Below are 13,154 nucleotides of genomic sequence, written 5' to 3'. Positions count from 1 at the left end.
TTTGCCTCTTGCTTCATTGATATAATTGCAGCAAATGGTGGTGCTTGGGACAAATCTTTTAAAAGCCAGATTTAGGATCAGCTACTAAGGGAACATAGGCCTTTCTATCAAAATGGTTCTTGTAATCCCAGGATAAAAGTTCCTAGAGCCCAAATAACTTGGGGATTTATCCACAAACTAAACACAAGTAGCATTTGTTTTTCGTACCTGTTACTACAACTGGCCAAAAAATAAAAAATAAAAATCCTATAAATACCATGTGGCTATATTACTTACACTGCATAATTTTATGACTCTTCTTAGCTTTGCTAAAGAAATCTATGTCATCTCCTTTGCAATGGAAATCTTTTCCAGGAAAGATCCCTGCTGGATCCCCAAGTCAAGGTCCATTGACACTGATACTTACTACCATGTTATTTGCTGTCATTATGCTGATGAAAACCACCAAGACAGCTGAGGTGTTCTCTCATATATGAGACATTTAAAATGTATTTTCAGAGTCTCTGGTTCTGCTGTCTACAAGTTGGCTTCCCTGTAATGAGAGGTATTCTTTTTCAGAGACGAATTAATTATTTACTGGTAAAGAATTGTACAGGTGGTTTGTCTTTAACTAGGTTTTATTTAGTTTCCAGTTCAATCTACTTGTTATTTAAATAGTCCTTGGTGAAACACATGAAAGTAAAGTGATACACAAATGGACTTCTCTGGAACAGTAGGTAAAAGTAAAGGAATAGTATAAAGTTTCAATGTACCTAGCTTATTTTAATATCTCACTTATGTGGAATTACACTACAGTCACAAGCATATTTACTTGGAGGCAATAACTCCATTAAAACTAATGCTGACTTTTGAATAACTATTGTTAGGACTGGGGTGTAAAACTACAAGGAATACAATAGGATAATCTTAAAAGATAAACCTTCTATTCAATTTTGATGCTCTTTGACTAAATATATATTTGCCCCGCTTCAGCAGCGTGGCATCAGATACTCACAGATGTATTTCAAATTTAATTGATGTGGGAACTGAAAGCAGTTCAGATCCATCCAGACACAGAACTATTTAGCTCTTCAGGTGTTATTGTTTGCAAAGCCATATTCTTGTAGCCTGCCAGCAGGTAAGAAGGTAAGCAGAATACTGTATCAGGATTACAAGAGACTTTGGGTTGAGCATAAAACATCTTTAAAAGATATAAAGAAACCACCCAACCCCTTTGTACCTTTGCAGTGTTGCTATGACTGAATGTTTAAAAGCTTTCAATTGAAATCATTCTTCTATACTCCGGAAGCAATCATATATAATGTCCCACTTGGGTTGGGGTGTTTCCCCCCCTTTTTTGGAATATCATCTCCAGAACCACAACATCCCTGTCCAACTTTCTACTGGAAACGATGGGTTTTCCTAACATTAGATGATTTATTGGAACTGAGGCTGCAATACCTGTTAAAACTGCAGTTACAAACACACATATATCCACTGTGTTGCACTTACAATACAGAGGTGCATATTGTACAGCTTATCACACAAATGAAGTGCCACTGTAGAAAACAGCATCTGTGGGGACCTTTGGGCCTCCATATGTTGTTGGACTAAAACTCCCATCATCCCTGGCCACTGACTAAAGGTTCTCCACACCATACAGTCTTCCAATGGAATCAGAATGTGCAATTGAACAGGGGACACAAAGATCATGTTGATATAAGTAACCTCCACAGGATATCTTACCTCTGCTGCCAACTGTCAAATGAACACATGACATCAAACATCCTTGGAAGTTATTTAATGAAATTAAAGGATTCCACTTTTGAATATACAAAGTGTATTACATCTGTACAAATAATTTATAATTAATTTACATAATATACATTCTTAGTTAATACAGATATCTCCATTACAAAATTCAAAGCAATCCATCATGTAACCTTCTGGTTTGTAAACATGTAGCCACAGCACCATACTTAAGAGAACCAATTAAAAAAATTCTTAAGACTGCAAACATTTTGAAATCTTTTCTTGCTTGTTTAAAGTCACTGTCCTTAACAACTCATGGGAGTATCATTGCTACATGTGGTTCCATCAGCTGCTATTTGACCTACATTTTTATTATTTTTCCCTCTAGGAAATTTATCCTTCTTTCCACATTCTAGCATATGTCTACTTTTAGTGCCTTCTCCCCTTGCAATAAACCTTACGGCATTGTTTATCAATTACTTTAAAAGTCTTACATTCAGACATGAAGCAACTGAAGTAGAAACATACTGTTGTTTAGGCAAAGAATCAGGGGCGCTGTTAGAGGTGAACTCACAGAGCATAGACCCCAAATCTTGTCCTATGTGCTCTGAGTTTCTGGGTGGGTAATGAATTCAAGCAAAATTACACTGTGTGTTCTTTTTATTACTTATCCCCACCTACACCAGGGGGCGTCCTAATAATGTAAATCAAAACAATGCAAAGGTCCTGTCTTGTGCTGCACATGACATACTTTGTGTCATTTCAGAAAATAAAATTTTATTTTACCGTTTAGCTTTTATTTTGAATAGAGGTTTAGGACTTCTTAATCTTGCTCAGGGCATGGGAGTAATAAATGAGGGTAAGTGAAGGGGATCTGACATGATTTCTACAAGATCTGTTGAGAGATTAATTGGGGGGTAAATGAAAGGAAGAGGAGCTAATTTGGGGTGATCTGGGGGTGGGGTGCAAATTAACTGAAGAATTTATCTGGATGATTTGGAAGGGAAATGAATTGGCTTGCCTTCTGTGATATTTATATCATAAATCTGTGCTTATACGTATAAATCTGCTATGCAAATTTGTTTCTATGGACCTCTGCCCCACACTTTTAAAGAACCTAGCAACACCCCTGCTGAAAAGTCCAAATGCCTTCCTGTGTAAGATCTAGAAGAGCATGATGTAAAAGCGTAAACTGTAGCAGCAAGCCAAGTTTCATGACACCTTGGAGTACAGCAAGTTTATCAGTTTGTGTCCCCTCCTTTTGCATGTTTTAACACCTGGTTTTTTAGGTCTCCATTTCCATTTTACTATTTATATTGTATTTAGCTGCAATTTTATTGTGAACTGGGGAGGGACCAAATGACAAAATATAAATATTTTCATTAATAAATAAATAAAAATACTGAAGGCAGGAAGTAGCGTTGACCTGACTCTGCCACAATAAGGCCCACTAATCTTCTTGTGCACCTGTACAGCACCACCACAAAGTCCTTCCTCCGTGCCACCAGTGCTGGAGGTTTATTACCCATGCATCACTTCATGGCTAAAGCACTCTGCAAGATAGCAGGAACCCAGTTCTCATGGGAAAATGCTTGACCTCTGTCTGCATAACATTTTGCCTTGCCTATGGTACATATTTTGTGCTATTCCACACAGTCACCACCACATATGTGCCTGTTCAAACGTTTCTAAAGCCACTAATACCCCCCCCCCCCAATTCCTTTGATGGGTAACATGGACACCCTTTATCCCAAGATTCTGCTAACAACAGCAATGAAAATTGCATACTGTTTCATTAAATCCAAATCCCTAAATTCAGAACAGTTGCTTACCTGTCTGTGGTAGTTCTACAGAATAACCATATCTATACCACAGTCCAGCAACACCTGACTAAGCAGAGCTGTGATCACAACTAGGGTTCAAAGGAAAGTATATTTAGCATTAATTACCACCATTTCATTTGTTGTGTCCTGGTGAAATAAAATTATTTTCTCCTTGCCCAATGGAAGATGAATATAAGGAAAGCATGGCACTGAAGTCTGAAACTCTCATACTCTGTTTTGTTTTGTACATGCCCCCTGCCACAGTTTTATCTGCTACTATTATAGAAGGACACAGCTTCTCTGTACTGGGCTGGGATTCATCTCCAGCTGCAGACCTGAGCTGTTGTTCTGGTCTCCTTGCTTGTTCTCCTTGTTGTTCTCCTTGCTTTTTCCTTTCTTCCGCGAACTGCTTCACAGTAGGAACACAATCACTAGATACGTATTCCCTAATCAAACGCAGTAAAAGATGAAATAGCTGTGGCTATCGGCTTTTTCACTGAACAATGCCTGCAAAAGTGTTGATAGGTAGCAATAAAGATTTAGGTAAGTATTTGGCCAGTCCCACATCTTCCTCTTCCTCAAGGCTAGACCTTCTGGTTCTTGTCTTTTGTAAGCAGTAGCTGGGTTCTAGGCATGGGAAAACTTCAATACTGCAAGAAAACAAAAGATGTTGTTCCATTTGCTAAATACACAAGCTATTGGTCCGAATCTGATCTGGTGTTCACCCAATTCTGATATGAAGTTCTTTTATTGGAAAACCTGTTTGTGGGTATTTGAACCTCAGGGAATGAGGTGCATATACCGTAATTTGCAAACCCTTTGCATATATTTTGAATGCACAGCAATAATTGACATTATCATTGACCATCACTGAGGCTGATTAGTCTGAGAAGAATAACATGGGTGGTGTGCAGCTAACACATCCCATCAGCATAATGATTTCTGCTTGCACAATGGAACTCCCACCTTCCTGCACACCCCCTAAATATATTCTAGGGGCGCCCCCAACCTTCAGGGCACACACAGGAGGTGGTGGTGGGGTCATTCAATTGCACAAGTGTAAATCCTTGCTCTAATGGAATATGTTAGTTGAATATCACCCAGTACCTTTAAGGCGGCTACAAATGCTATAATAGCTTCGTATGGCAAATTTAGGCTGTGACAAGGAGTGTGGTGTATGTTAAAATGAGAACTCTTCAGTGCTGAATCCTGCAGTCCAGAGAGAAAAGGGTTAGGGGACTTCTGGCCCATGAGGTCATTTTCTCTAAATCTCACTCACTTGTTAGACAAATGACATCACCAGGTGATGTCAGCTGATGGGTGAGCAGTGGGGTTCAATCCTGCTGACTGCTGCTTCACCAATGCTTTCCCTGCACTCATCAGCTGGTGAATGGGAAGTTCAATCCTGCTGGTTGCTACTTTCCCTTAGGGAACATGCTGAGGAAGGAGACCACCACCCTCCAAACAATTTTGACAGTGAGCAAGACTATCACCATACCCATCTATCAGGCACCTAATGTCATCATGGCATCAGATCATCGGCAGGTGGGTGGCCCCGTTCACCTGTCAAAGTTGAAGCATGGGGTGCAGGGAAATAAAGCTCTGGTCCTCAGGCCCCAAAATTTCCCCACTACTGAGATAAAATATCTGCCCCAAACATCTAAATTTTACAGTGATGTATGCCCAAAAACCAACAGAGCTTTAAAATACCGTAAAGGACTAAAGCCTTGATTTGTCACCCAGTAGGTTCCATCTAGCCACCATGAGTTAGTAACAAGATACATGTGACCCTCAGAGTGATTTAAGTTGCATATCCCAATGTCAGACCATGACAAATAAAGCAGTATAAAACTGCTGAAATCTGAAAGACCAAAGTCCTCCACTGCTTCTGATCCATTTCAGTTTACCTGGAGGCAGTTCTTGAGTTGACAGTGTTTATCAGTAGCACCCACACCATGTTCAAGAACTGACTTTGAGGAATGGGGAAGGGACACCTGGGTGAAAAGTTAATAATATACAGTTTATTGGAGAGCCCTACCTGGTCACATTCTTGTACAGTCTCCTAGAGTCCTTGTCTAGGCACACAGTGAAGGTCCTTTGTTCTGTGCTTCTGATTTTGATGCTCCGTGTTCGAACAGTGTTTGTCACTAACTGGAACAAAAATGCAACAAAATGCTCTGCTTAACAGGGGGTGGGTGCTTTTTTTAGTCAAGGCCAAATGCAAACAAGTGATGTAATACATGGTGTTACTGGATTAGCAAGTTTTTTGTTTTCTGTGCCATGAATCTCAAGTTTCTACCTTAGCAACAGAAAACAAAAACCGGCAATAGAATTGTGCAAAGGGTGGGTAAGCACAGAACAAATCCTGCTCTAGAAAGCTGTCTCTCAGGGCACATCCAGACATGATTCAGAATATCTGCGAATAGGATTTCCTGCCTTTAATAGCAATGTCAGCCTCAAGGGGAACAGACTGGGCTGGGGCCGTGGCACTAGGGAAGGATGGGTTAACCCTTATCCCTGTGCTCTTTCCCACCACTCTCTCAAAGCTCCTATCTGCTACTTGGTGGAAAAAAACATGCAGTTGTATCCAATGAAGTCATCCCATTAGCGCAAGGAGCTCTGGCTGCACAGTGGGTCTTACTTTCCCTTTTCTCTCCTTGCGCCCCCTGCATCCCACCCAGATCTGTTCTGGAGGTTACCCCAACATTCCAGAGCAGATTTTTGGGCAGGGGGCACAGGGAGAGGAAGTTCAATTGCACAAGTCCTTGCACAACAGGACAACTTTGTTAGATACAACCTATAAGTCTTCTGAAGTCCTCAGGTTGCATTACTGATATCAGTCCTTCTACAAGTTTAGCGAAGCATTTTTTACAAAACATTAATTACCACGTTCAACAAACCAAAATGCAATGCCATTTATTTTCCGCGTCGGGTTCCACAAAGCAATTCGCTACACAAGCTCTGTACTGTGACAGATTATTTTGGTAAAATCTGTTTATAATCATGACTGTTGGGCATTTTACTGTTGCTCTTAGGTTCACCAATGAAAAAGGTAATTATGTATTGCCAATAAACATTTAGAAACCTGCAAAGTGAGTGGTTACAAGATAGTGGCTTGGTTCTTACATTGACAAGAGTGGAAACTTAAATATTCACTGCTGGTGTAATCAGCCTATTTGATAAATTATGCAATGGAGAAATCATTGATAATTCATTTCTCACTTCAGATACCGATACTAATTGCAGTGGAAATGCTGTTCCAACTGTGCATATAAGTTTGTTTTATTCAAAAATCTTCAGCTCAGTAGGAATTATTGATGGTGAAATTGGGGGGGGGGGGAATCTGAAGTGAAAAGCAAGTGTATGCGATGTATAAGCCTGAAATGGAACCCCTTTTTCCTTTCTTTCACAGGTGCAGGAGAATACTTCTTCCAGCATAAAATTAATCTTTGAGGAATAAATGTAATTTAGAATCTAACATTTTGGATTACAAACCTAGTGACTTATATATCCTTCTGGAAAGGCAATGGATATTTCTTTGTCATTTCAATTTTAGCCATGTGAAATTGTAAATAGCTACATATTGGAAGAATAGTGCCATGATGAAAAGAGGAAGAAAATACCTGTGCAACAGCATCACACCAAGGCTGACTATGCAATTGAAATTATGAAATGCTTGTCGAGCTGTTTGTCCTGTGGCAAAGCCACTTTGTGTTGCACATATCCTGTGATCTGAGATGTAGGTCAGCGTCAGGCAGTCAATTTACTAGGGGACTCATCAAAGAAGCTTAACAGTTTCCATTCCAAGTGCACACGTACCCCGGCAAACCTGATTGCTTTCTAACCCAAAGGACTCATGTAACATTCTTTTCTGGGAAAGGAGGATTTGCATTCCTCATTGGGAAAGCACAAGGTTCAATAACCTAAGTAAACAGTTTGAAGGGATCCTGATTCAAGTATCAGAGTGGCTTCGGCACCTGACATAGTGACATAGAACTGCTATGCGTGAAAGTTTCCGTCCCAAAGAAACATACACAGGGTCTTTTTGGTTGGAATTTGAGATTTTAGCAAGATGTAGATAGTAAAGAAGCCCATGGAGACTCAGCAGACATGGTCAACAGAAGAATGAGGAAAGGAAGTTGTAATTTTTAGGTTCAGCTAGGATGATTATTCATTAATGGGTCTAGGGTTGCTGATTTTTGCTTCAGAAAAAATTTGGAGCAAACTTAACTTATGTACTAGGTGGATTCATAAAGTTCCATTGAGTGTAACATTTTTTATGACTCTCTCCTACTTTGTATTGTAGAATAGGTGGAAAATCCTACATTTCCCCCCTGTAGATACTAAGCAGCACCACTAGGTTCCTAATTCTGAAGAATCAGAGTGTCACTTACAGAATATGATCGTCCTGAGAGGTTGGATATTTTTACGACTTCAGTAGTATTCACATTCAAGCACACCAGATCTGCAGAGTACAATGAAGAAAGATGGATGAATCAGTCATGACTTTCCCCCTTCTTTTTGCCTCGACTGAAGCATTTGCATGATCCCCTGCCATGTTTAGCACAGCCCCAAATTTCCTCCATGACTAACATCGTTCTATGCAGCAGTAGAAGAGCGCTCTAGAACACAGTCAGAACGCTGTTTCTCCTACCCTGAGAAACAGCATGGAGAAGATATGATAAGATTAAGATTGTTAAAGTGCAATATAAATTTAAGAAATGTGAGTAATTGTGATAATATGGAAAATTGCCAGACAGGCTGAGGGAAGTCTAAAAGATGTATATGTTAGAAATGGATGTTAAATTTTGAGAGAATGTATATTGGAAATTTAATAAAAAATTAATTATAAAAAAAAGAGAAACAGCATGGAGAAGTTCCCTCAGACTTTATAGCTCCTCCTCGTCTTCCCTTCCAAGGACCTTTTAAGGTATACAGGGGAGCTGTGGGAGGGGGGGCTACACAATGAACATACAGCTACAATGAACATACTCTGTTTTTGTGGAACAGGCATAGGCAAACTCGGCCCTCCAGATGTTTTGGGACTACAACTCCCATCATCCCAAGCTAACAGGACCAGTGGTCAGGGTTGATGGGAATTGTAGTCTCATAACATCAGGAGGGCCGTTTGCCTGTGCCTGTTGTGGAAGATTCAAGTGTTTCTTAAAAAATGACTTTGAAGGATATATTGAAGGGATACAAACATTTCCCTGAGGTTCAAAATTGCTGGGGAAAATGTGTGTATTTGTTCCCCAGCTTAGCTCCTCCATTGCTGCAATGGAAGGTGGTTGTATGAGTTTCATTGGCACCTATTGGGTGGTGCATGTAGCATCACAGATGATAACCAACACAAGTCCCACCATTCATTTATCATTTCTTTTTTAAAACCATAATTTAGCAGCTGATTGCTCCCTCACAGGAACAGGGTGTCTACAAAACAGACATGCATAAAAGCAGGTGTCACACGATTCTGGAAACCTCACTAATTGTTTCTCCTACATAACATTTTGAGGACTGAGCCTGGGGTGAGGGGAACAAGCTTCATCAAATTTGAAGCAGAAGGAGTTGTGCAGAGCACTGACTGATAGGGTATCTGCAACATCTTAAGGCACTCATTTCACAGAACATTTTTTAGCATAAGAAAACAACTGTTGGGTTCTTGGGGGGGGGGGGACAGGCACCATGTGATTGCTTAAATGTGTCTCTCCCAAACCAATTTGCTGGCATTCTGTGGGTCCTGTTTGTTTCTCTTACTTGATTACTAGCAGCCTCATACCTAGTGTTGCTAAGGAATTCTAAGAAACCAAAATATCAGTAGAGTTTTGAAAGTTTCAGTCCACCATCTTGGTGCAAAATGGTATCCAACTGTATCAAAACATAGACAAAAACCTGCTGTTTGATCTCAGGATCCATCATGCATACTTTGGTTACAATATTGTAAGAAGAGTCCAAATGCATAGTGAACAAACAGCTTTCTAAAATATACATTAGATTAACTCTGAGCTGTCCCTCTCTTCAGAAATGAAGTGGACATCTTAACCTCTCCCCATTTTTTTGTGACAGCAGCAAGTTGGCAAAAAGAATGTATACCTACCATGAAGCAAGTTTAGTCTGCTCCTTCACTTTGGAAGAAGAGTGCGTGTCATCTGCAGAACTCCAGCTCTCGCCCAGGAATCCAGCTAGGAATCCAGAAAAGTGGAAGCCCAGAAAACCAGTGTGTGCTTTCCCCACCTATACAATGCCTTTACCTTCAGTCTCATTTGAGGGAATGGCTTTAATAACCAGGCCTGTGGATCGCAGTGAAAGTGTCTCCTCCTTCTCACGGTTGCTCAACAAAACCTAGACAGAAATCACCATTGTTTCCCAGTGAAAAAAATGCATAAATCCTTATTGGAAACAATGGGTTATTATTTCAACCATACAGTATAACCATTGCTGTTTCTATATTTTGCAACAGTGCTCTTTTTTTTCCTTTTTACTGTAGTAGACCATTGTTCTATGCTTTTCATGTGTCAGGCAATCAGCACAGAGAACAGTGGAGAACTCCCCCCATCCATCCAGCAACTAAGAAGCCTATCATTCTGGGTAAGCATGAAATATGCAGGAAGAAAAGCCAGGGCAGGTTAATTCTCTCTCTAGAAGTCTATCCATATTTTCTGGACCATCAATGAAAACAAATTACAGGTTCTGCCAGCATTCATAGCCTCAGTTATAATTAATGTGAGTGAAATACTTTGCCTAGGATGCCATGATGATTGCTAGGACTCTGTACCTGTCCCTTCTTGCCGACTATTTATAAATGTTCTCACCTTCTTATACATGAGTGTAAGATCTGCACCAGGAACTTCTACTGCTAGCTTCTTTTTCGTTGGTAGAGTGTCTGCAAAAGAAACAGCCACAGATTTCAATTAGCTGGGATACTGACACAGCTATCTTCCCATTTAAGTTTACAGGGGGAGGGGAGAGGATGAATATTGAGGCATACTTTCCCTTATAAGGACCTATAAGTACAGCTGGAGTGGGAATAGTATGTGAATAAAAGTGACAGGAAAAATAAGAGCCAATGAGTTCTGCAACTCATGGCATCACAGAAGAACACACAACTTGGTGCTTTCCCCCAATGACCAGTTACCCTTCTGCCTCCTTTCTTAACTTTTTATTTTCTTGAGACACAGCCTGGCTGAAGACCAGCAAATGCTTCCCCAGCTGGAGAGATCTGAAAGGAGCTCTGCAATATCTAGGGAGCCCTGACATGAGATACAGACCTCTGGAAGGGTTGAACTCTTCAAGCATTAGACTCAGTTCAATCAAGAAAATGTCCTCAACAGGCTCCAAATCTGTATTACTGAAGAAAAGCTGAAAGGCAGAAAGAGGCTCTCAAAGCATGGTTCCTTCCAAGTGGGTGAACTGTTACAAGTGTCATGAATATAATTTTTGTGCAGCCTGGTGGTAAACTTCACAATGCTCAAAGAACAGGAAGAGAGCACTGACCTTCACTGCATACACCTGGAAGAAGACTGGCTGCAAGCCCAGACGCACATAATACGCAATCACGTCAAGGATGAACAGCTCAGAGACTGTAGATTTGCTTGGAGAAGAGGGCTGTGTGGGATCAAAGACGACTGCATCAGTCCAAACCAACTGCCAAGTTACCTGCTATTTCTCTTAGCTTCCTGATCATTCCTGATATTTCACCTGCTTGGTGAATTAGGCAGCCAAGGGATGATACACACAACTCACGTTGTATCTACAACACTAGAGCCAAGAAAGTGAAATACTAAAAATAAATTTTAAAAATTGGCCATTCTATTCTACCTCTATTATAAGTTGGAGAGGAAGAACTAGCCTTTCACCGGCCAGCATGCTAAATGGATGTAAGTCTAGATCAGGGGTTGCCCACACGGTGTTCTCCAACTGTTGGACTATAATGCATATATTTCCTGATGATTCACCATGCTGGCTGAGCCTGATGGGAGCCTCAGGTTTACCCATGGTCTAGGTATACGTAAGATCTGGAAGTACTTGGCCCTTGTTTCTGACTGAGCACCAACCTCAGTGACAGTTCCTTCTGCCATCTGAAGAACATTCCAAAAATCCCCATTGTTGTTTCTAAGGCAGAAGTGGGGAACTTGTGGGCCTGCAAATGTTGCTGGACTACAGCTCCCACAGTCCCTGACCATTTGCTCCTGCTGGCTGGGGCTGATGGGAGTTGGAGTCCTTGGCTTCCTATCCCTGTTCTAAGGAATACAAGCAGAAGGAAGGGCTCCTCTCCTACCATGGTGGCCAGCTTCGGAATCATGTGACAGAGGGTGTTAATGTTGCTCTCGTACCATGGATCAGCTCTTCCAAGGTAAGCAGCCAACTCACAAGGCTCTGTCTGGTCAGGCAGAGCACCTTCCTGGAAGAGAAGAAGTAGAGTAAGCTCACCAGTACAAAGAGCAGAGGACCGTGGTAGGAAGGGGATGACCACAATTGAGCTCTGCCGTCCTCTGCATGGCCCTGAGCTGCTCACCTCGGTGGGGGAAGATGTGGGTTGTTCCTCCACAACAGGCACATAGTAAAATTGCACTTTTAGCCTTGGTGTAAGAAAGGCACGTCTGCTCTCCCGCTTCCTGGAAATGAGAAAGGGAAAATTGTTCTTAGGTCATCCCAGTATCTCATCTCTTGTGGTGGAGAGGACACAGGTGGACCTGTGCACATAGTATTTTGATAGCCACAAATAATGGTATTAGGGGGAGGAATCCATGCCATTCTCTAGCCAGGAAAAATACAGTTGCCACTATTTCCCATGGAACTCCTTGGTATGTTCCTCCCCCCCCCACTGTCCCTAGCCTAGCATAAAACTTCCCATTAAGTCATGCTGAGCACCCTAAAGAGACCTCCCTGTGCCCTTGCCATTTTCGTACTAACACCTTGTTCTAATCATGACCATGCTTTCATATCAGCAGTGCCTAGAACAGGGTGGTCCAACACATGGCCCCAGGGCATAATGTGGCCCTCAATACCTTTCTGGAAGCCCTTGGCAATATTTGACACCCCCGCAGGCCCAGCCCTTGCACCACCCTTCCCCCAGGCTCCTCCCCAAAGCCTAGTTAGTGCTTGGGAAGGAGGTGTGAGAGCTCTAGGACCCTGCCAGAGCCTCATGCCTCTTTCCCAAAGCCTGGTGCCTCACTTTGGGAAGGCAGTGTGAGGGCTGGGGGGAGGGCAGCATCAAATTTTGGGCTTGCTTCCTACACACACACACACACACACACACATACACAGAGAGAGAGGCAGTGTCAGACCCTCCAAGTGTCCTTATTTTCCAGGGACAGTCCCGGTTTTACAGAAGGCACCCCGGTTTTACATAAGCTGCCCCAGTTTCTGGTTTGATCTTGGGATGTCCAGTGCTTCCTTAGGATGTCCCTATTTTAATCAGAAAAATATTGGAGGGTATGGATTTATCCGACCCCTGAGCCATCTGAAGGCAGCCTTGTATAGGGAAGTTTTCTTAATATTTAATGTTTTGTTGTGTGTGTGTGTGTGTGTGTATACACACACACACAATATATATATTGGAAGCCACCCAGGGTGGCTGGGGAAACCCAGTCAGATGGGTGG

General features: G+C 41.7%; 1 protein-coding gene across 1 annotated transcript in view; it reads right to left on the bottom strand.

Moving 5' to 3' along the window:
- Positions 1-1,765: 1,765 nt before the first annotated feature.
- The window catches only part of PIK3R6 (phosphoinositide-3-kinase regulatory subunit 6), a 35,618-nt gene continuing 24,229 nt past the window's right edge, over positions 1,766-13,154 (bottom strand). Inside the window, exons 14-22 of the mRNA XM_028717175.2 lie at positions 12,067-12,166; positions 11,830-11,952; positions 11,046-11,156; positions 10,820-10,910; positions 10,364-10,434; positions 9,803-9,893; positions 7,949-8,019; positions 5,593-5,705; positions 1,766-4,204 (exon numbers count right to left, since the gene is read on the bottom strand). Coding sequence (XP_028573008.2) covers positions 4,048-4,204; positions 5,593-5,705; positions 7,949-8,019; positions 9,803-9,893; positions 10,364-10,434; positions 10,820-10,910; positions 11,046-11,156; positions 11,830-11,952; positions 12,067-12,166 — 928 coding nt within the window. The 3' untranslated portion in view covers positions 1,766-4,047. The remainder of the gene's footprint in view (positions 4,205-5,592; positions 5,706-7,948; positions 8,020-9,802; positions 9,894-10,363; positions 10,435-10,819; positions 10,911-11,045; positions 11,157-11,829; positions 11,953-12,066; positions 12,167-13,154) is intronic.

This window comes from Podarcis muralis, chromosome 2, assembly GCF_964188315.1.
Source record: "Podarcis muralis chromosome 2, rPodMur119.hap1.1, whole genome shotgun sequence".
In the NCBI taxonomy this organism is placed as follows: Eukaryota; Metazoa; Chordata; class Lepidosauria; order Squamata; family Lacertidae; genus Podarcis; species Podarcis muralis.
This window is presented reverse-complemented; position numbering and strand designations above follow the sequence as displayed.